The 22733-nt window shown below is 53.0% G+C and overlaps 3 protein-coding genes across 3 annotated transcripts in view; 1 reads left to right on the top strand and 2 right to left on the bottom strand.

Annotated features, from left to right (window-relative positions):
• Nucleotides 1–9126, bottom strand: part of TEX11 (testis expressed 11) — an 88399-nt gene extending 79273 nt beyond the window's left edge. The window contains exons 1-3 of the mRNA XM_019521251.1: nucleotides 9022–9126; nucleotides 6250–6371; nucleotides 3442–3526 (exon numbers count right to left, since the gene is read on the bottom strand). Of these exons, the coding sequence (XP_019376796.1) occupies nucleotides 3442–3526; nucleotides 6250–6371; nucleotides 9022–9055 (241 nt within the window). The 5' untranslated portion in view covers nucleotides 9056–9126. The remainder of the gene's footprint in view (nucleotides 1–3441; nucleotides 3527–6249; nucleotides 6372–9021) is intronic.
• Nucleotides 9127–9399: 273 nt separating this feature from the next.
• NCBP2 (nuclear cap binding protein subunit 2) lies at nucleotides 9400–13114 on the top strand. Its single transcript, XM_019521250.1, has 4 exons — nucleotides 9400–9532; nucleotides 9640–9821; nucleotides 10559–10697; nucleotides 12350–13114. The coding sequence occupies exons 1-4, from the start codon at nucleotides 9446–9448 to the stop codon at nucleotides 12446–12448; spliced, it is 507 nt and encodes a 168-aa protein (XP_019376795.1). The 5' UTR covers nucleotides 9400–9445; the 3' UTR covers nucleotides 12449–13114.
• Nucleotides 13115–16591: 3477 nt separating this feature from the next.
• On the bottom strand, nucleotides 16592–22708 carry SLC7A3 (solute carrier family 7 member 3). Its single transcript, XM_019521249.1, has 11 exons — nucleotides 22208–22708; nucleotides 21834–21995; nucleotides 21567–21747; nucleotides 21118–21230; nucleotides 20559–20781; nucleotides 19432–19571; nucleotides 19232–19334; nucleotides 18456–18661; nucleotides 17950–18116; nucleotides 17617–17725; nucleotides 16592–17250 (listed from the first exon to the last, which is right to left on the bottom strand). The coding sequence occupies exons 1-11, from the start codon at nucleotides 22575–22577 to the stop codon at nucleotides 17123–17125; spliced, it is 1902 nt and encodes a 633-aa protein (XP_019376794.1). The 5' UTR covers nucleotides 22578–22708; the 3' UTR covers nucleotides 16592–17122.
• Nucleotides 22709–22733: the final 25 nt, after the last annotated feature.

Genomic DNA, 22733 nt, shown 5'->3' with positions numbered 1-22733 from the left:
GAAGTCAGCACAAGAGCTTAGTATTGACATTCTCAAGTGCAGGTCTCCGAGTGTAAATCTGCTATGGATTACCAGTTCCACTCCAGGCAACATCCAAGACCAAACCTGTATGGAAGGGCGCTACTGACAACAACCACCTGTAAAAATTTATCCTCTGCAAACTATGTAGAGTAATATTTGTTCATGCCATGTGAGACTTGAGCCTGTTCCAACTACAGTCAACACACATTTCACCCTTCACTTCCATGAGGGTAGAATTAGATTCCATGTATGCAAGGCCAAAGGCCCCAGCCCCTACATGGGTATAAACTCTGGAGAAGACTTCACTGAAGTTGAAGTCTTCTGGAGAACACTTCAACCTCATTCTGCATTGGATGCAGAACATTCTGATGGCCACAAGGCTTGTGCTGCAAAGCAGCCCCAACCTTAGTTATGCCAAAAGTACCATCAGAAGACAGTGCAGACCATACCTAGAACAGGAAACTATCCATAACAGTGGACACTGAATTACACCACAATTGTATCTATTATTATTGTTATTATTATCGCTAAAAGTAGCAGCATGTTTTGCAATGTACCAAACACATGAAAACACAACCTCTGCTGATTAGAGCTTAGTAACTATGAGTATGTAGGACCTGTTCTGCCTCAATTAGAAGGTGGCAAAATCTAGAACAGCATACACTAGTGCAATACTGGAGCACTGGTTCAGTACTGACCAGACAAATGTGTTACTTACCAAATTACACAGATTCCTGCACCACTAATTCTCTGGGTAGGTCTCCCCATTCAAGGACTGACCCTGACTAAAGGAGACCTGCAAAAATAGGATTGGTACACTTTTTGTTTCCTTATGACATGTAAAAGAAAGCCTGAAAGATCTTTATTTATTTTTCTTATATTTATATAATAGTTTCAGGTCTTATCTATTGTGTGAAACTTTTGTGGTACCTGGAAAATTTATGATATTATAAAATCATAAGAGATACAAGATAGAAAACTTCACCAGCAAAGACAGTATGTGAATTTTAGCCAGGCTGTTTAAAGCTGCATTTAAAATGTATTTTTCTTAATACTTTCTTATAAAAAATGATTAATGAACACTTGGGATAAAGTCTTTAAATAAGCCTATAGCATTTTAGTGACAATGCAAGTGCTTAAATTAACTCATCCTGAAAATTCCAAAATCCCCTCCAGCTAAACAAAAGCAGACAAGATTAGCATCCTTTATATTTCTAAAGTAAAAATACACAGAGCATTTTTTCACATCTTTCTATATGAGAAAGAAGTAATGAAAAAAATGACAACCCAATTTTTTTTTTTAATATTTTGAAGGTCTCCCTTAACTATGATACAAGATCTGAGGAAAATATATCTTGCACCAGTCACAAATTTTATGCAAAGCTCCTTCCCTCCCCTTTGCCTTGGACCATCCCTCCCTGTAGTATGTTTATAACTCAGATTCTAAAAGTAAAGCTCCTAGGGCAGAAATAGTGGAACAGATAGAATCACAGAGCTGGAAGGGACCTCAAGTGTTATCTAATGTGCAAATTCAGGATTCACCATTCCTAAAATATCCTAGACAGATCCAGCTTCTTCCTAAAAAACCCCAAGGAAGGAGCTACTACCACTTCCCTGGGCAGTTTGTTCCATCTTTCTACTGCTGTACAGTTAAGGTTTTATTTTTCCTTGATATTTAATTTAAATGTTTTGGTGCAGTTTTAAAAAAATTACTGCCTTGAACCATTTTTCTCCATCTTCTTTATGGCATGCTTTCATATATTTGAAAACTGCTATCATGTCCTTTGCTCAATCTCCTTTTCCCCAAACTAACCATACACCTAGTTCCCTCATTCATCACAGGACTTGCTTCCAATCCCTTTATTATCCTCATCATTCCACTCCGAATCTTCTTTGGTTTCTCTATATTCTTTCGTAAATCTGAACACAGTTCTCTAGCTGAAGCCTAACCAATGCTGAGTAAAACAGCACTTCTTGTGTCTTGCACACAATGCCTCTGTTAATGCAACCCAAAATGGCATTACTTTTTCTTTTTTTTTGCAACAGTATCATATTGCTGATTCTTGTTGAGTTTGTGATCCAAGACAATCCCCAGCTCTTTCTTGATACAGCTACTGGCAAGCCAGTGATCCCCATTCTGGTTGTGGGTGTTTGTTTTTCCTTCCTTAGGTGTAGCATCTGACATCTGCCTTTGATGCATTTCATTTTGTCGTCTATGACCCATCCATTTGAATTTTAATCCTATCTTCCAAAGTGTCCACAACCCCTTCCAGTTTTATGACATCTGAAAATTTGATCTGTATTCTCTCTACTCATTAATCCAAGTTGCTAAACAAAACGTTAAAATAACAATACTCAAAACAGATCCCTATGAAAGCCCACCTGAGACCTCCTACCAGTCTAACATGGGATTAATTCAACATTTGCTTGCAGTTATTCAACCAGTTCTAAACCCACCTAACACGAATTCTGTCTAGCCTACATTTCTCCAGCTTATCAAAATGGCACATGGGACTGTCTCAAAAGGCTTATCCACTAAACCTCTTTCCCCTGCTAAAGAATTGAAACATTTTGATTTGGCAGGATTTGTTCTTAAAAAAAATCCATGTTTGCTTTGATTTGCTAGCACCCCTTCATTCTCCAAACATTTACAAATTAAATGTTTTATAATTTCCTATAGTAATTAAAATAAGGCTAACTACAGAGCCTTCTGGTCTCCCCTTTTAAAGACAGTCAATATGATAGCCCTTCACTAGCTATCTTAAGACCTCACATGTCATCTTCACGTTTGCAAATATTATTGCCAATGGCCTTAAGAAATCGCCATCTAGTTCCTCCAGTAACCTGTGGTCCCAAATACCAGCATAGAAAGCAGGAGAGGATGGGGGTACCAAGGGAGTTTAAACCCTACTTCTCCTGTCTGCCAGTACTGGCTATTACAGGACAGGGCCATTAGCTCACATTAAGTAAGAGCAAAATGTTCTTAGCGTTTGCTTAAACAAATTTTACTATACTGGCTTGTATCACTATACCTCCACAGTCTAGATATTTATACTGGTATGAATTATTTCCAAAAGCAAAGCCACCACTTAACAGAGCATGGGACAGTGCAGATCACAACTTCTTTCCTCTGGTCATAGCTGATAACAGCTTCTTTCCTCTTTACCAGCAGCAAGGAAGGAGGCTAATACAAGAGCTGGAATATGAACTCTGTATCACCAGTGGAACATTCTTGAACTGGAATTATCCTTCTTGAACTGATTACCTAAAATAGCTGCATGGTGCCTTGCCTATTCTTGTCAGAAAAGATACATGCATGTTTATTACATAAAAAGTTAACGACAAGTACCATCAGAAAGTTTTTTCATTTCACTCTGGACTATAAAAGAACTGAAGTCTAGGACATACATACATACATACATTTAGCTCTTTGCTCATCATTGATAACTGATCCCATTCGCTTGGTCACAGCCCAGTTCCACAGGTTTACTGAACATTCTTCAACCTAGGAGAGGAAGGAAAATTCACTCAGAATAGAATTCACTTTTGGTCTGCTTTTAAGGCTTACTTGAATTTACTGTTAGAAACACAGCCATCTTTCCTGTATGACATCTCAAAGAATCTGCGTAAGTATGTATGTTTATTTCTTTTAAAGCAGAGGCAAAAGCGGAGAGACTCTTGAGAAACTATTACATGAACTAACTGGCTCCAGAAATTAATCTACAATAGTGATTTGAATAAAACAGGCGTAAGATATGGACAACGTGAACTCTACTGTGCTAAAAACAAGGATGATACTGTATAATTATGATAATTTCAGAAGATTTTCAGCTAGCATGAGTTACACATTCTAGTTTCAAAAGTATTTCATAGCATGTTTAGATACTAGTTCACATCTGAGCTTTTGTGGGCTTTTCTATAATAAAATAAATTAGGTAAATATTTATGCCTAAATAAATCAAAAGAGTGTTATGACCAGAAACTAAAATGATCTAATCAGACATATGATAGATGGCAGCATACCCTATCACTACATATGCCTTCTTTTCATCAGTGCTTTCAGTCATAATTTAAAATTGTACAGAATATGAAATTCTGTATATGAAATGCTAGACATGAGAAACATTCAAAGTCTTGTTTTGTTTCATTAAAGCATCTTCTTGAAAAGATTTCATCTGTCACTTCACTCAATTGTCTTTACATGCATTTCTGACAAGTCCTTTCCTGACCCTCTCAATCTATGACTTGACCTGACCCATCTGTCTAAGCTGAAATCTCACAAGCGGATAAGATGTGTGCAATAGCACATTCACTGCTACTGACAAACAACTAACTTACTGGGATCTTTCAAAGCCTAATAAGGATGTTAAAAAAAATTGAAAAGCGTTTAAGAAAGCTCCAAAAATGATTTCAGGTCTGAAAGACCTGCCTTATAATGCAAAGCTCAAGGAGGTTAATTTATTTACCAGTAGTTTATACAAAAGAAGATTAAAAGCCAACTTCACTGGGGTATGCAAGTTCCTCCATGGAAGATTTCCAACAGTACAGGATTCTTTTAACCTAGCACAGGGATCAGTAGCTTGTAGCCTGCGGGCCAGGTCTCATTTGGCAGTAGGGGCTCTCCCTGTGCTGTGCCACAGTTGGCTGGCAGGAAGAAGTGGCAGAGGCAGTCTGGTCCTAAAGCTCACACACTTAAGATCTCAGCTGAGTCATTCCAGTCCCCTGGAAAACATTTCCAACCCCTGATCTAGCAGGCAAAGCTAAGACAAGAGACAACAGCTAAAAACTGAACCTAGACAAATTCAGACTTGAAGCACGGTGCAAATTCTAAAGAAGGGGGAAAAAAACCCTTGGAACAGCATACCAGGAGATGTGACGAATTTCCATCGTTTTGAGTCTTAAAATTGAGACTGGGCATTTTCCTAAAAACATGGTTTAGCACAACTAGGAGTTACAGTCTCGATACAATAGCTGGGTAAAATTGTATGACACATGTTATGCAAGAGGTCAGGTTACATGGGGGATAATAACGGTTCCTTCTGGCTTTGGATTATAAAAATCTATGAACCTAACAGGAAAAATATATTTATATAAAGTATTTCTGAAGCAAAAGTTTCACTAGCAGCTTGGTTAGGTAACAGGCATCCAAAAGGTAGCATGTTATAAGAGGGAGCAGGGCTGCAGCTGGAAACAACCAAGATGCCTTCACCTCCCTTATGTACATCATTGCATAATAGGGCTGGAGGAGGTTGCAAGGGTCAACCTCTAGATGTAAGAGGTTGACCCATGAATGCTACTCCTGAATCATGTATATCTGATGCTTATCCAATTTCTTGAGAACTTCCAATGAAGTTCACAAAATCTTTGTGTGCTAACATTCCCAGCAAGATTTTGACAGGGATATTTAAAAATGGGAGAAGTGTGCATCTTTATTTGTAAATCATCCTTAACTGGGATTTTGGAGGAGGGGAAAAACCAAAACCTGAATTTATAAGCTTTTACACAATTATTTCTTCTATTTCGATTAGGTGTGAACTATAAGCAATCAAAAAGCCAAGACTCCAAAAGTATTAACTCATTTACAATGCATCTACAGTTTATCATTTAGGTGGAGATTTAAACTTATGACTAGTAATCACTAATCAATGTGAAGCACGTAAAAGATTTTTACTAAGAAAACTTCAGTGTTTTTATATTGCAATTTTGGAGTGTTTGTATTTACAATTTTAACATCTTCATTAGTCTTTTCTACATTTACTTTAATATTGTGCTTTTTTTAGTCTTTTTGCAGCGTTAGATTCAAAAGTAAAGAGCATCTCATTCATATGTCAGTAATGCTGAAATTTAAATAATGACATTTTGCCTCAGAATTTAAAAAAATTAATACATATCATTTTGAAGGACAGGTGGAATCCCCTACTTGCCAGTTGCTAATGTTTACTATTTTAATATTTACATCATTTTTTTAGAAACACCTCTACTTTCTTCAAATGTGCTAATGGAAAAATAGAAATGTTATACTGTATGCTCTATAGTTATACAAAACATAAGTAAAACATGCAAAAATGTAAGTGTTCTCATTGATTCTCAGTACTATGATGACTCATTATCTGCACCAGCCAGTGAGCATTCAAACTGCAGTAAGTACTGCTCGCCTCCACCTTGGCTGTAAGAATAGACTGTTTTTAAATATCCAGCTTTGGGATCCAACAGTCCCTGGCCTTCTACCTCAGCCTCCTGAATCTCATCCTCTGCCTCCTTATCCACGTTTTCTATTTCAGAGAATAGTTTGTCAATTATCTCAGGAATGTTGGATGGGGCATCTCTCTTCAACAGCTCTTGAACAAGCTCTGAAAAATAAGACGCATGAGGCAGAAACAGAGTGAGCACCATACAAATGTTATGAGTAGCACATCATCTCTGAACAAGTCTGTACAAGCAAAACCCATCGGTTTACATTTTCTCCATATTTTCCTGTCTAATAAAAAAGCACAAAGTGAAGGAGCCCAAGAGAAGTTAAACAAAGTAACTCCTGAGAAACAACTCTATCCTAAATAAAATTTATTTTAGCTAAGGCATAAGCCTATATTCTGCTAAACTGCGGCAGTGAAATCTACATCTGTCAAAGGAACTAAACACAAGCACAAGAGTGCAAAATGTGGCACATCTTATCTGCGAATAAAATGTCTGCTTCCCCCAAATCTTTTGTTCCCTCCTAAACAACTTTTATTCTTGGGCCCTCTGAAAGTATAATGTACAAAACCTGTATTCAGGAACTTTGATACTGGTAAGTCAATGCCAGTGCTTCCTTTGAGGATAATAGAACAACCTGCCACCACAGATTCTAGAATCCTAAAGCCCCCATGCATCTTTATAAAAACAGAGAAAACTACTAAATCTTTAAATTTCTGCCCTCGGCTTAAAAGGAAAAAGTTGGACTTGATTAGGTGCTCTCTTAACCACTCACAGAACGTGGAAGGAATGAGGTTGCTTTAGTGGGTTTAGTGGGTACAGCCCTTACAACGGCTGCTGGAAACTCCTCCTCAGAGCAGTTTAAGGGACCAAATAAAACCTTTTTGCCCTCCCTTGTATCAAATTCCATAGTTTTTCACATGCTAGCTTAAATATCTACCCCCATTTGGGCAGCCAGTAGCAGCACTACACAGTAGACATAAGAGCCCAGCACCTCGCTCACAAAAACCCTGACTCAGGTTCAGGACAAAAAAGAATCCCTCCCGCACCTCTGCCCCATTAATGATGTTTGTTTTACTCAAGTCAATGGAAAGCTCCCTGTGATCTCTGGCACGACAGAATAGTTTTAAGTTCCAAAGACATCAAAAACAATAACTTGAAAAGACAAAACAAGTTTTGTCCAAGTCTCTTAACTGATGAACTCAGGAACATACAAGGCTCTGCAGCCATTCTGTGAGTTTCACAGGTTAACTTATTACATATTGTCCTAACAAAAATGAACCTGTGGACCACATTTCCTTTCCTGTAATTCTAGCACACCAGAACTAATCAAGCATTACTTTTAACTGCAAGTTACGTAACAGAATGTGCCTTTTTCCTTGATCTGGAACAAGTTATCAAGTACCTATTTTAGACTACACAACCAAAACAAATACAGGTTGGTATTTCCTCTGCAGCCGTGTGCTCAGCTCAACTGGGTACAGGGCTAGACACGGCCTTCACATCCAATGTTACGCACTGGCTGCTAAGCTTTTGGTTTAGGGCCAGAAATATTTTACCCAGAGCCCTGGTAGTCAGAGACATCCCACTTCATGGCGCATCTGCCCCTGACAACTCAACCTCTTCCTGGTGGCCCAGCTCCAAGGCAAAGCAGCTCAGCACCACTGAACAGCCAAACTTCCCAGACTGTCGCTATTGCACAACCCGGCTGTCGCCATTGCACAACCTGGCCGTGTTTGTTGAGGAGGCTGCTGACTTTATCGGATCCAGCCTACTCTCAGGAAGGCCACCGCGCCCGGTACGGCGTGCAGACCCGACGTCAGGGAGACAGATGCATGTTACTGTGACACTGAAAAACCCCACAGGCCTCCTGTCTAAACCAGACGCAGCTTTTAATACTGATTATAACAAGCACCCGATTGTTCATTTCCCAGGCGACTCTCCTGGACGCTTGTATCATAGTTTCGTAGTTGGTAGGGTGGAAGGGACCTGAGCAGATCATCGAGTCCAACCCCCTGCCATGGCAGGAAAGAGTACTGGGGTCAAACGACCCCAGCAAGGTGTACATCTAGCCTCCTCTTAAAGACCCCCAGCGTAGAAGCCAGCACTTCTCTTGGAAGTTAGTTCCAGATCCTAGCCTCCCTGACAGTGAAGTCGCGCCTCCTAATGTCTAGTCTGAATCTACCCTCTACCAGCTTGTGACCATCATTTCTTGTCATTCCTGGTAGCACTCGGGGGAACAGGGACACCCCCAATGCCTGCTGGTCCCCCCCGACTAGTTTGTAACAGGCCACTAGATCCCCCTCAGCCTTCTCTTGTGGAGGCTGAACAGGTTCAGGTCCCGTCGCCTCTCCTCGTAGGGCCTGCCCTGCTGCCCCCTGATCATGCGAGTGGCCTCCTCTGGACCCTCTCCATGTTGTCCACATCCCTCCTGAAGTGCGGCGCCCAGAGCTGGACGCAGTACTCCAACTGCGGCCTGACCAGTGTCGCATATCGAATTCGAGGCGATCCTGGAGCACGACACTGCAGTGGCACAGGAGCGTCACTGGAGCAGAGACGACGCAGGAGGCACGGGAGTGTTTCTCGGGGGAGCTCTTGCTTTTCTCTGAGGCAGGAGGTGGGGTGGGCAAGGCCACGGGCACGGCGCAGGGCAGGGCAGGGCTGCCTGGCAAAGGGGGGCGAGGTGGAGAAGTGGGGTGGGAAGGGCCTGCAGCAGACCAGCCCATCCCACTGCCCTCAGCAAGCAGGACCCCTCGCCCCGCCACACCAGGCCGCAAACCCTCGCCAGGTAGGGCAGGGAGGCACTACCTTGCAGGGCAGGGAGGCACGGGGCACCCGCCATGCCGCACCACCAGGCTGCTCGGGCCTGCCCCACGCACGAGGCAGCTCCTGGGCTTGCGCCTGCCACACCGGGCCTCACACCTCAGCAGCTGGGCGCGCAAGGCATGCCGAGACACGCGCCTGACTTTCCCGCCTGGCGCGAAACTACAACTCCCAGAGCCCCCCCGCGGCCGCGCACGCCCACTTCCGGCGTGGCGGAGCCCAACCCTGCGCGGCGATTGGCTGGCGGGCAGGACGTTCCTCCAATGGGGGCACCGCCCCGCCTCTCCCCGGGGAGTGGCGGGCGCTGGGCCCAATGGGGTCGGCGCGCGGGCGAGTGGGGGAGGGGTGGTTCCGGCGGCGCCGCGCCGGGGCTAGAAGGGCGGGGGGAGCCGGCGCGTGCGGCGGCGCCATGTCAGGGCTGCTGAGCACCTCGCTGGGCGGCCTCAGTAGCGACTCCTACTGCGACATCAGCCAGTACCGCGACCAGCACTTCCGGGTGCGCCCGGGGGGATATGGGGCCTGGATTGAGGGAGGCGGGTGGGGGAGGGTTTAGAGTATGGATGGGGGGTAGCCGGGCCGCGCTGACGTCCGCTGTGTCCTCAGGGGAGCCGGTACCTGCAGGAGAAGTCGCTGAAGGCGTCGTCGACACTGTACGTGGGGAACCTGTCCTTCTACACCACGGAGGAGCAGATCCAGGAGCTCTTCTCCAAGTGTGGTGATGTCAAGCGCATCGTCATGGGTCTGGACAAGATCAAGAAGACGCCATGCGGCTTCTGCTTCGTGGAGTATCTTGTAGTTGCCGCGCGGGGGGCTTCGAGGGCACGGTGCTGTCTCCACGGTCACGCAGTGCCACTGCGCGGCGCCCTATTCTAGGGGCTTCTCGGCGGGCCCTTGTTTCCCCTCTTTGGTGTCTTGGCCCTTTCTGTGTACATTGGGGCTAGATGGGACCGCTGCTCTTGCTGCAGCGATGTCCACGTTGGTTCCTTGCCCGTGTGGTCTGTGACTGACTGGGCCAGCGGAGGGACCCGTGGTGTTGCTCCCAGGCCCGGCAGGCGGCTGTCATGGTAGCGCCCGTGCATGGCACAAATCGCAATGCGTGTAATCACCAAGCCGCGCAATAGCGTCTTCAGCGGCCGCATGCGGCTCCTGTGGCACACGGGGAGGTAAATTAGGAGCCTCATACAAACAAGGCTCAAAGCGGGGCTGCTGCAGCTTGAAGTCCTGTGTACAAATTCAGCACACGCTGTCCCAGAAACGGGTACATAAAGCAGCCTGGGGGCAGGTTTGGCCTGCTGATCTGGCCTTCGCCTGAATCAGGGGACCCCTCCCTGTTTCTTTCACTGCATCAGAGCTGAGACACAAAAGTGCAGCCTCTTGCTGTGCTGGGAGGGAACTAGAACCAGTCATGTTTGGGTCTTGAGTTGAAAGTCAGGGTTCCTCCATGTTGAATAAAATTACTCTCTCTTTCTAGCTCCCTACCCAGCAGAACAGCACCTTGTATTTTCCTTATAAGTTATTCCAGATACTACACAAGAGTGGAAGCTGAACATGCAATGAGATTTATTAATGGCACCCGTCTGGATGACCGCATTATCCGGACAGACTGGGACGCAGGGTTTAAGGAGGGCCGGCAGTATGGGAGAGGAAAGACGGGAGGACAGGTAAGCAACAGACCAACTTCAGTCTAGGACATGGCTCCCCGGGGCTCAATTGGGTGCTGCTCGCCATGACTGAGCCAACACAAAGCAAGAGTAATGCAGTGTAGACCCAATAACTGAATTAAAGCCAGTCAAACTGGTTTAGTACCTGATGCTGGACTGGAGAAAGTGATTGACAGTTGCTGCTGCTGAAGAGCTGGGTTCCTGGCTCCTGATGGCGCAAAGTGAATGTTGCTCTGCTCTCAATAAGATACTGTCAGATTGATGGAGGAAACAAGTGCGGAGAAACAGTGCTCAGGGGAAAGACAAGTGCTAGTCTGGGATGGTTGACACAGATGAACCTACCTCAAGCAGGGAGTCTGCCCTAGGTATGACCCCCTGACGGTCTTGCCAGCCCTGTGTTTTTGTTGTGTGGTTGCAAGGGCAGTCTTGTCAGAGGGAATGCGCCAGTGGGAAGATGAGATTCATTCCCAGATTTCAGAGGGTTCAACCTTGACAATCCATAAAGCCAGACTGCAAAGCCAAACTGAACAGTGTTTGGGCTGTTTTGTATTGCTTTGACATTCAAAACAGCCCCACATTTGTCCTGTCCCTGCTGTGATGGGTTGTTATCAAGCTAGTTTCATAGATTCATAGATTAAGGGTCGGAAGGGACCTAGTAGATCTTCTAGCCCGACCCCCCGCCAGGGCGGGAGAACAACAAAAAACCCCAAAAACAAGAACAGGACTCAAATGAGACCAGCCAGGTAGGCATCCAGCCTCTTCTTAAAGACCCCCAGGGTAGGGGCCAGCACCACTTCCCTTGGAAGTTGGTTCCAGCTCCTAGCCGCCCTAACTGTGAAGTAGTTTTTGCGGATGTCCAATCTATACCTCCTCTCCATCAACTTGTGCCCATTACTCCTTGTTATGCCAGCGGGCGCTAGGGGAAACAGCGTCTCCCCCAAACCCTTCTGGTCCCCCCTAGTGAGTTTATAGACGGTCACCAGGTCCCCCCTCAGCCTTCTCTTGTGGAGGCTGAATAGGTTCAGGTCCCGCAGTCTCTCACTGTAGGGTCTGCCCTGTTGTCCCCGGATCATGCGGGTGGCCCTCCTCTGGACCCTCTCCATGTTGTCCACATCCCTCTTGAAATGGGGCGCACAGAACTGGACACAATACTCCAGCTGTGGCCTGACCAGCGTCGCGTAGAGGGGGAGGATCACCTCCTTGGCTCTACTCGAGATGCACCTGTGGATGCACGACAAGGTCCGGTTAGCCCTGCCAACCATGACCTCGCATTGTCGGCCCATGTTCATCTTGGAGTCAATAATGACTCCAAGATCTCTTTCTGCCTCCGTGCTCTCGAGTAGGGAGTTCCCCATTGTGTAAGTGTGCTGCTGGTTCCTACTGCCCAAGTGCAGCACCCTGCACTTGTCCGTATTGAAACGCATCCTGTTCCTGTTAGCCCACCCCTGTAACCTATCCAGATCCCTCTGCAATCTCTCACTCTCTGCTAGCGTGCTCACCTCCCCCCAAATTTTGGTGAAAGACATGCACTTGCACCCTGCCTTTCAGCCTACCGACTGCTGGGGTGAAGTGGAGAGGAAGCTGGCTCCTAAAAGTGTTGCGACATGTAAGTAGGTACAGGATGTTAATGCCTCCTCTTGCTCTGCCCCCAGGTGCGAGATGAGTACCGGACAGACTACGATGTGGGAAGAGGTGGCTTTGGCAAAATCATCCAGATGCAAAAGGCGAATCAGCAGACTATGATCTACTAAGTGCCTCATCTGTCCTAGCACAGAGAAGGGCACTATTCCTCCATAGATAACCCTGTCCTTTCCCTTTGGACTGGGGTGGGGAGCAAGGTCCAGGTTCCAGGACGAAGTGATCCTCCTTAGGCTGGCTGTCTACATTTGCTCATTCCCCTTCCCTTTGGGATAGAGAGGCTGTTCCCCGCTGATGCAGGGCAGCAAGGGAACAGTGTGGCCAGCTCTGCAGGATTCTCTTTAAGGATAAGTGCAGCATGGCACCCAGACCCTGGCAGCAACTCACTCCTCATGCTCTCTCTGACACATCTGGCTGCCTCCAAGCTGTTCTTCCAGCCACTGTTGTTTCCCTAAAGTTCAAGCTTTGAGAACTCATCAGCCATCAAAGCTGTCTCACCTGCCTGTGCACGGGCAGGAGTTTCAAGTCTACTGTTTACATTGTCTCCTGCTGTTTTAAAGCACTGTTGCTGGCTTGGGTTAGAGAAGCACAATCAGACTGTACTGGCCAATGCAAGTGGTGCCTGCACTTCTAGCCCTGGGCTCAGTCAGACCTGCAGAGTCCCTGTCCTTGCCGTGCCCTTGGCACTGCCTAGGTGGGGCACAGTCTCCCAGTTACTGTGTGGTTTTTGTTTAAGTGTCTTTTGGGTTTTTTTAAATAAACGTTTAGTCCTGTCACTGTAGTCTGTGCTCTGGTGCTGTTGTACCTGTGACAGGGGGGTGGGGGGCACACATCCTGCGTGCTAAGGGATGGATGCCTGCATTTGTCTGCTGCCTCCATCCAGCTCTTCCTGCCAGTGTGAGCCAGGCTGTACATAGGGAACCTGTCTGCTGCCTCCATCCAGCTCTTCCTCCTTCATGCCCTGGTCAGATGCAACAGGCAGGAGAGGCAGGGAGCACAGATGCAGACTGTGGAGGATGCTGCCCTCCAGCACCAAGCTGTCTGGGCCCAAATGCTGGCTGCAGGGCAGGGAAGGCAGGAGTGCGCAGTAAGAACAAGTGTGGGGTTGTGTTGTGGGGAAGGGGGTCGGTCTGTCCAGCCTGGTCAGAGCAGACTGCAGAGGAGGAAGTGCCTGGGAAGGTGCAGCTGGGTGAAGGCAAAAAATAGACTGGGCTGAGGGAGTGTGGGAGAAGGAGTGAATCAGCTGGGACAGAGTGATGTGACATGCGTTGCTCTTCCCACCTTGCTCCACTGTGCTGTGGGAGATCTCTTCTCCAAGCAGAGGTGTGGGCCAACTCAGTGCTGGGGGAAGGACCTGCATCTCTCGGATGAGCTTCCGGAGCAGGGCCCAACTGTGTTGTCTGCCTGGTAGCTGGTGCTGGTGCTTTTAGTTGTGTTAGCCTGTAGTCATGCTAAACTAGAGAAAAGCGGGATGGGAGAAAGGCCTCACAACCACTGGAGGATCCAATGAGGAAGGAACAAAATAAACACTAACGAGGGAAAAGACACTGAAGGGAGCATGAAAACAGCAGCTAAAAACTGGAGGACAAATGTAAAAAGTAAGAACTCACTCATGAGACCAACTAAGAACCAAAGTGCAGGGGAAAACCCAAGGGGAGATGAATATCTCCGCAAAGAGATGCAAACTGGCAGGACACAGTCGTGCCTGTGTAAGCAGGGCTTGGGAGACTGAGGGGAGCGGGAACAAAGTACAGTGTCTCTACCCATCGAGGACAGGCTTCACGAGGCTGGTCTCACCATTCATTGGACTGTATGGGCCCTGTCTGCAGACAATAAACCCTTCTGCACTTTTGGCACTGGACACAGATCAGAGTCTTTTTTTTCCACACTGCCAACTGAACCTGGGAGATGGTTCTGGGTGCCAGCCCTCCAGAACGAGAGCCCCGCAGCCAGCGCATCAACTGTGGCAGCAACCAGGCGCCCCTGAGAAAACATTCTACGCAGTAGGATGGGGTTGGGGGGCCGAGCCATGCCCAGACTGGGCATTGGGGTGACAGCCCCTTCGCTTCTCTAGGAGAACAGGCCCCTGCCAGCAGACCAACGCTGCCCTCCTGCGTGGCCCGGGCCCACGTGGCTTGCTCCGCTATGCATTAGCCTTAGGGACCCTCTCAGGCAGTGAGCTGGTAGCTGGAGCCTGTGGGCCCAGTCGGTGTTGGGGCGGGAGCAGGGCTGCAGCCCAGCTCTGCCTCCCCCTCCCCAGCTAGCGCAGACAGAGCCATCTCAGAGCCTGGCGCAGCCGGGGGACGTTCTGTGCCCAGAGACGCCTGTCTCCAGGGCTGCCATTCAGACACTGCTCGCCCCACGTAACGCACTGGAGCATAGGAAGCCCTTTGTCCCCACAAGGCAAGGACTGCCAAGGCCGGATGGTGCGGGCACTGGGCCCTGGACACAGTCAGTGCCGCTCAGCAGCAGGTATGCAGGCTGGATGGGGTGCACAGAGCAACATGGGGTCCCTTCTCCAAGGCTGAGGGCCAGGCGCTGTTCAAAGATGCCTGGTGCCTGCTACCTTCAGCCAGGGGCGAGGTCTCCATCCAGACCCCAGGGGAGCAGACTCCTGGCATTACCTCAGCCAGCAAAGTGCTCACATGGCAAAGCTGGCTGAGCGCCGCAGGCTGCAGAGATGGCTGGGCCCCAAGGTCATGTTCCCATGGCCAAAGGGAGAGGAGGTGCATCCTGCTGTTTGCTGCTGCCCTCTGGCCAGCGTCTCCTGGGCTGGATCCCTGGCACCTATTGGCCCCGCTCCCCAAGGCACTTGCCAGGGAAGAACAAAGCACAACAGCACAGCAGCCTAATGGGCAGCGAAGTGGAGCCTCTTCCCTACCACATATTGGCACAGGTAGGGCTAGCTTGGCTCCAGCAGGGCTAGTCCTAGACCCTGTCTCTTGCTGCAGGGCCGCAAGGCCAGCCCCTGGGCTCCAGCGAGCACCTCACCTGTGCCCAGTGCCTCACCAGCTGCCCCGGCTCCGTGGTCCGCGCCATCATGGAGGCAGCAGGCCGCGGTAAGCATGTGCTGTCTGAATACTGTTCCCGCCCGTGTAGGCCAGGGAGCCCTGGACAGAAGCATCAAAGGGGGAGCCCAGCAGGAAGTGGGTCCCATGGCAGAACTGCCCAGGTCAGGGCTGAGCAAGCCGCTGAGGGGAGGTGCTGGCTGAACCCCACAAGCCTGTGGCTGGGGCAGCCCATCTCCAGCACAGCCACAGCGGTCTGGGGTTCCCTGCCTCTCCTGCTGCCCCTCAAGGATGCTCTGGGGCAGAGGTGTGCCAACCCTCCTTGCATGCCCCAGGGAGCCCACACAGGCTCCTGGTCCTACCTGCTCCCCAGTAGGGGAGCCTGGAGCCACTCTGCCCAGAAACAGGGGTAGCAGCTCCCCCGCCAGCCAGCACGCCACAGCTTTCTTCTGCACCCTCAGGCTCCGCAGCCACGGCAGCCCAGGTGACTACACGCCTGCAGACCTGCCCTGCAGCAACAACACCCAGAGACTGTAGGGCCCATGCAGGCGCCCGGCCCATCATGCCACGCCAGAGGCATGGATCTGCAGCCACACCAGCAGATTGAGAGCTTCCTGCTGCCAGTCTGGGCTGTCTGCTGCCCCATCCCAGACCCAGGCCCTGATCCACCCCATCAGTCACTGCTGGTAATCCAGCCACCCCCTCCCTCACGCGGGAGCCCTCTTCCCATCAGCCAGATCCCACCCCACCCCTTCGCACACCAAGGGGCTAACCCACCCTCCCCAGTGCCTCAGGGATGCAGACTGGGGCATGCTGGCCATCATCCAGCTGCCTGTGGCAGGCCAGGCTGCACCTGAGGCACAAGCTCCCAGTGCTGGTTCCCTTTCTCCTGCCTATGAATGCCTCTGCCATCATCTTGGAGGGAAGGCAGAGAGCAGAGCAACCTCCCTGGGCAGAAGCAAGCATCGCGCAGGCCCCTTGGAGACGGGATCCACCCAGCACCTGCCACTGCTCCTGCCCCTGCCTCCTGCCTGGGGGCAGGGACTGGATTATAGGGGCTTGAGTGGACCTGGGGGCCTACGCCTGCCTCTCCCCAGGGGCTGTGGCCTGAACAAGGCTGCACCAGAACCCAACTCCCACCCCACCGGACAAGCTTCCTGCCATGCTGCTCCCTGCACACGGCTCCCCCCTGCCCAGCGGCGTCTGCCCGAGATGAGGTGGCGCAGAAGTGGGAGCCGAGGTTTACAAAAAAAAAAAAAAAGTCAAATTTATTTGTACAAAGGCTGACAAATGCACAGATTCCAGGGATGCAGGACGCGGGAGGGCTGCTGTCCGTGCCGGAGGTAGGTCGGGGAGGTCCAGCACCCAGTAGCTGATCCACGACAAGACTCACGCCAAGCAAGGCAGCCCCTAGCCACACGTCAGACAATAAATTAACTACACTATGTACAGAGGGTCTGAGCGGAAAGAAGCGGCACTCTGGGCAGAGGCGGATGGGTGTCAGCACCCCAGGCGGGGGAGGCTGACGAGCCACAGGAGGGGTACTGGCCCCTCCCGTCCCGCTCCTCAGTCACAGCAGAAACACCTCCATTGCCGTCCTTTTCCTCAAGGGAAGCACGAGTGTCCCAGAGTTGTGCTTCCCCAGCTGTGCACTGGCCAGGCTGAGCAGGGCTCAGGAGCAGCGCCAGCTTAGCACCCTGCTCAGTAGGGAAGGGGTGGGGATGGCGAGGCTCTATGGAGTCCAGAGGAAGACTGGGACACCCCCAACCTCCCTGCAGTTCAAACCGTGGGGTCCAGAGGCTTGTCCGTGCTGGAGGGGTCGGGGCCAGGACCAGGAGAAGGGGCCTGGCGTATGCTCTGCGCCTCAACGCTATTCCGAATGCCGTAGCCGAAATAGATGGCAAAGCCTGCAAGAGAGAATGGTGGCCCTGAACAGCAGCCCGCAAGGATCGCAATGGCAGCTGCAGCCCATGCACCCAGTGCTCGCTTCCTCCCCCCAAGCACAACCCCTGCCTGCAGGAACCTGCCATCCATGGCACAGGCACATATAAGAGCAGCCCACGAGCTCCCAGCCCGGGGCTCAGGAGGGGCTGGTGAAGCACAGAGGACCCAGCCAGGGATGCCCAGCCTCACCCCCGGGGACCCAGATCTCTGCCCCCACCAGGCTCTCCAGCAGCAGGGCCCCGCCCGGCACCCGAGCAAAGCACAGCCCCAGCAGCTCCTCTGTGCTGGGGCACAATGTCAAGACTAGCGTCAGCTGCCCCAGACCTCACCTATGAGCATCCAGACACCGAAGCGAGCCCAGGTCCCAGGGCTCAGCTGCATCATGAGATACACATTGATGAAGATGCTGAAGAGTGGGAGGAGCGGCAGGCCAGGCACCTGTGGGGGAGAGGCCAAGTCAGTGGGGTCGGGGGCTGGGCACCCGCCCTTGCCGGGCTACAAGGCAGAGGGAGCCCCAGCCCCAGGGAGCCCCAGCACAGCCACCCGGGAGGACAACTCCAGGAGAGGCCCTGGGACCCAGCCACCAACAGAGCATGGCACAGCTCCAGCTGTTCTCGCTGCAGCAGCCGCAGCTACCAGGCAGACCCGGCTCCTGCGCTTACTTTGAAGGTGAGCCGGGCGTTGCTCTCCGGCTGCCTCCAGATGATGATGGTGGGGACCAGGGTGATGGCGACGAGGACGACGCAGATCGTGATCCAGATCGCACTGCCACTCAGCAGCGAGTCCATGGTCTGGGCCAGGACCACGCAGAGGATGGTGATCAGCACAGCTGCAAGAGACACGGCAGGAGATGTTGAGCTGTCGGTCACTGCCTGCTCCTGCGGCCCCTGCACCAGCCTGTAGCCCTGGACAGAGCCACAGCAGTGGGCAGGCCCACGATCTTCCCTGCTGGAGCTCACGGGGCCACGTGCCCCTGTGCAGCCCCCGATGGCAGCTGGACCCCCTCAGAACGGGCCAGCTGCAGAGCTCCGGGAGCCGTGGCCACCTGCATGCCAGCTCCCTTCTCACACTGAGACAGAGCCCCTTCCTCCCAGAGCCAGGCTGGGCCCTCTCCCATTTCCCGTTCCCCCTCCCGGGTGCCGCTGGACGCAGCTCCCGGTGTCCTCACCAATGACCGACGTGCTGATGTAGACGATCCGCCCAGACAGTTTGGTGGGCGTCCTCCCGCGGCGGCTGATGAGGCTGCGCAGGCTGCACTCCTTGTTCAGGTCACCAGAGCTCATGTCTGGGTCCATCATCGCCTTCTCCTCCTCCTGCTTGTGCAGCTCCACCATCTCCAGGCCCTTTGAGAAGCTCAGCTGGTTCGGCTGGTACCTGGACAGGACGCGCACCAGTGGGTGGCTGTGTCTTGGGGCAGACCCCGCAGCACAGACTTGGTTCCCCAGTGGCCCCCCATGTGCCCACGCCCACCTGGCACTGCCCAGCCAAGAGCCCCACAGTCCACACTGCAGCCCACCCCAGCACAGGGTAGCCCCAGCCTGTTGCTCTCGGGCTGCCTGCCCCAGCACCGCTCTCACGGGTGCAGAGGGAATTCATGCGAGGGGGATATTACTAGTCCGAATCTATCCAGCCTCACCCATGATACCAGCACACAGCCCCCAGCCCTCCTCTCCGAGTGACAGCTGGGGGCACCCAAACCTCAGCTGCAACCTCGCTGGGGATGGTGAGCCCACTGCTACCCTGCGGCAGGGCCAGCCCCAGCTCTTATAATTCACCCCAGCATCGTCTTCCGTCTGATGGAAGTCCCTACACCCGGCCCTGCCCCCCAGGACCCTCAGGGCCATTTATTTCCAGGCACATGGCTGCCACATACCCAGGCCACAAGGCTGGAGTGCGGGGCCACGCACCTCGCGCAGAAGGGGAGCACTGCAGGCAGGCACCTACCTGAGGATGAGCACGCACACGGCAACCAGGGAGTAGGCCAGCAGCGTGCCGATTGACATGAGGTCCACCAGGTCCTTCAGCTCAAACAGGAAGGCCATCAGAGCTGCACACACAGGAGCATGGTGTGAGCCCACAACCGGTCTCACCCTCAAAGGGGGACGAGGTGCAGGCAGGGGCTGGGAGGAGACAGAGCCTCTTACCAGCAACGATCCCCGACACGACAGTGGCCATCAGGGGCGTTTTCGTCCGTGTGTGCACCTTGGAGAGGAACCGGAACAGCAGCCCGTCCTCGGCCATGGCGTAGATCACCCGCGGCATGGGGAACATGGAGCCCAGCAGGCTGCGGGAAGGAGAGGGGGTTGCCTCTGTCAGTCGCCAGCCCTGCACCAACCTGTCGCTGACCTGCCTGCAGCCTCCAGGGCTGCGACATGAAAGATTGGCCAATCCTCTATCCCCAGGGGCATCAACACCACAATTTCCATGGGGAAGCACCCTGGACCCACCACAAGCACTCAGTAGCCCCTGATGTCCTTATCCTCCAAGGACGTGTCCAACCCCTTGGTGAACCTGGCTGAACTCTCAGCTCCTGCTGTACCTGGTGGCCACGAGTCCACCCTTGAATGCCATGCTGGGTGAAAAAACTTCCTTGCTAGAGAAGAGGCCGCTGCTGCCCCATCGCAAGGTCCCTCTCCCCTCCAGGGAGCTCTGGGAGCCAGGGCAGGGCCAGGCCAGGCCTGTATGTGCCAGCTGACCCTCTGTGGAGTCAGATCTGGCTCCTGCCCACAATGCACATGGTAACGAGAGGCTCCCACCAAACGTGGGCTTTGAGCTGCTGGGCTGGCCGCGGGTGCCCAGGCCCTGCCGTGGTGCTGGCAGGAACATAGGAGCTCTGGCCGTGGGTCCATCTCGAACGAGGGACCAGCCAGGGATAGGCAGAGCGGGCAGTTCCTCCTGGAGCACAGGGCTGAAAAGCACACCCAGCGCCCCATAGCACTGGCATGAGCCTGGGGCCCAGCACTGTCACACAAAGGCGTGACCTTGGGGGCTAGCGCTCCAGCGAGGAGGCATGCACACTGCACGTGCCACACCCCACGTGGCTGGCTGCCTGCTTTCCCCACCGGGGCCACAGCAAGGGTCGTGGGGACCGCAGGTACTGCTTTTAGGGCCATGGTTGGTCTAACCGAGTCGGGTGCAATTGCTGTTGGACCATGGGAGGAAGCTTCTCCCTAGCCAGCCAGCCCTCCCATGGATCCCCACTGGCTTGGCACGAGCAGCCCCATGCACCCCCCAGCCCAGCAGGGCTCCAGTGGCCAAGCCCCGGCCTCACCTGGTGGAGAGTGCGCAGAGAGACCCGACGGCGACAACGTAGCGGGCCGGCTCCCAGCCCACGGCTTTGAAGGCCTCCGGCAGGGGACTCTCCTTGTTGAGGAGGTAGTAGGGCACCATGAGGGTCAGAGCAGCAGAGACCCCAAAGTAGGCCACAAAGCAGATCAGCAGGGACACGATGATCCCGATGGGGATGGACCGCTGCGGGTTCTTGGCCTCCTCGCCTGTGGAGGGGAGCGGGGGAAGCGTCAGCCCAGCCTGGTCCTGCCTCGCACCCCCAGGGCCAGGAGGCAGGGCCCAAAACCAGGGCCAGGAGCTCCAGGTGAGCAGGTTTCTCCAGAGCGTGGCAGTGGCATTGTCATTTAGATGCCATCTGGGTGGGAAAGCAGAGTCCAGCTCCAGGATGCAGTGGCAGGACACCAAGCAGGCAGAGGCCACTCCTGGGTGGAGGATGTCACCCCCCGGGGAGCTCCCCATGTTTGGTGCTTCGTGGACTGTGGGCAGCGCAGGGAAGACCCCTCACCCAGGCTCCCGGCAGAGCCTCCGCGACGCTGCTTTACCTGTCGTGGCAATGCAGTCGAAGCCCACGAAGGCGTAGAAGCACGTGGCAGCCCCAGCAAGGATCCCTTGGAACCCAAAGGGCACGAACCCCCCCGAGCCCAGGGGGCCAATGCTGAAAAGGAAAGAGCCTGGTCAGTGCCACAGCAGCAACCCTGTCCGTCCGCAGGGGTAGGGCTAACCCAAGGCCCATCTACACCCATGCCACCATCAAGAGTATTTGGCTAGTGCCAGCATCTGCATGCAGCCACGCTGCTGGCAGTGGGGAGGCGCCAGGCAGTGCTGCTGTCCAGAGCAGACAGGCCACGTTGCCCCGGCCCCAGGGCTCAGGACCCGGGTGCGAGACAGGCAGCTCCGAGCAAAGCTGGCCCTGCACCCTGGTTGAGGCCAGCTGTGGCGAGGCCCGGAGGGCAGTCCCTGTAGGACAGGGCACGGGCAGAGCGCTCCTCACCTGGCATCCTCATTGCTGGCTTTGACAGTGTCATTAAGATAGTTCTCCTCGGAGAGCTGCCAGTTCTTAACGTCCCCTTTCACGAAGCCGGAGATGATGACAAAGCTCAGGACCACCAGGTTCACGGCAGTGAAAATTTTATTCACCAGAGCCGACTCGCTCACCCCGAACGCCAGCAGTCCTGAGGAAGCGAGACATGGAGCTGGCACCAGAGGGACAAGGCTGCCCCCACCCCTCGCCCAGGCGCCCGCCAGCTCCGGCACTCACCCGTGAGCAGGAAGACCAGGATCAAGGCAAAGAAGTCTGGGTGCTCGGAGAAGACGCCCCCCACGCTGCCCATGGAGGTGTGGTTCTTGAAGAAGATGGAGATGTGGTTGCCGATGATGTTGTCGAAAGCAGAGCTCCACGCTCGGGCTACGCTGGCCGTTCCTGGGGACCGAGAGGGAAGTCGCCGTCAGTCAGGAAGTCTGCCCCCTCCCCCCGGGGCAGCTCCCGCAGCCCATGCAGCTCCCTTGCACTGCGCTGCCCCCGGACCTGGAGATGGCAAGTGCCACCCGCAGCCCTTGCCCCGCACAGCCCCATGCCACCCCCGTGGTGCAGCCAGCAAGCTGGGGCCCAGAGCCGGGCTGCGGTGCACGCACCGATGACGTAGGAGAGGATGAGGTTCCAGCCGGTCGTGAAGGCCCAGATCTCCCCCACGGTGACGAAGCTGTAGAGATAGGCAGAGCCCGTCTTCGGCACCCGGGCCCCGAACTCGGCGTAGCAGAGCCCAGCCAGCACGGACGACAGCGCCGCGACAAGGAAGCAGAGGACGATGGAGGGGCCGGCCTTCTCCTTGGCCACCTCCCCGGCCAGCACGTACACCCCGGCACCCAGCGTGCTGCCTACGCCCAGGGCGATCAGGTCCAGGGTGGAGAGGCAGCGGGCAAACCGCGTCTCCTCGGAGCCAAGATCCAGGACGCGGCGGCGGATCAGCTTCTTCCCGAAACCGGCCATTTTTGTCTGAAACATCTTCTCCGCTGGCAGGAGGCGTCAGACTGCTCGCAGCACCTGGAAGACAGGCAAACGCAGCCTCGTCAGGACAGCCTCGGGTCCACCTAGAGACCGCAGGGAGCTCGCGCGCCAGGCAAGGCAAGGGAGCGAGAGCACTCGGGGGCGCTGGGACAG

The sequence above is a fragment of the Gavialis gangeticus genome, unplaced genomic scaffold (genome assembly GCF_001723915.1).
Source record: "Gavialis gangeticus isolate Ggan-Ray unplaced genomic scaffold, GavGan_comp1, whole genome shotgun sequence".
Lineage (NCBI taxonomy): Eukaryota > Metazoa > Chordata > Crocodylia > Gavialidae > Gavialis > Gavialis gangeticus.
This window is presented reverse-complemented; position numbering and strand designations above follow the sequence as displayed.

What these genes read in the sequence shown, in the direction of transcription:
- NCBP2 (XM_019521250.1), top strand. Translation starts at nt 9,446, where the DNA reads ATGTCAGGGCTGCTGAGCACCTCGCTGGGCGGCCTCAGTAGCGACTCC. An exon ending in ACCGCGACCAGCACTTCCGG is followed by an intron (nt 9,533 to 9,639) that starts GTGCGCCCGGGG and finishes CTGTGTCCTCAG; the next exon opens with GGGAGCCGGTACCTGCAGGA. An exon ending in GAGGAAAGACGGGAGGACAG is followed by an intron (nt 10,698 to 12,349) that starts GTAAGCAACAGA and finishes CTCTGCCCCCAG; the next exon opens with GTGCGAGATGAGTACCGGAC.
- SLC7A3 (XM_019521249.1), bottom strand. Translation starts at nt 22,577, where the DNA reads ATGTTTCAGACAAAAATGGCCGGTTTCGGGAAGAAGCTGATCCGCCGC. An exon ending in CTCTGCGCACTCTCCACCAG is followed by an intron (nt 19,572 to 20,558) that starts GTGAGGCCGGGG and finishes TCCTTCCCGCAG; the next exon opens with CCTGCTGGGCTCCATGTTCC. An exon ending in CGGTGTCTGGATGCTCATAG is followed by an intron (nt 17,251 to 17,616) that starts GTGAGGTCTGGG and finishes TCTCTCTTGCAG; the next exon opens with GCTTTGCCATCTATTTCGGC.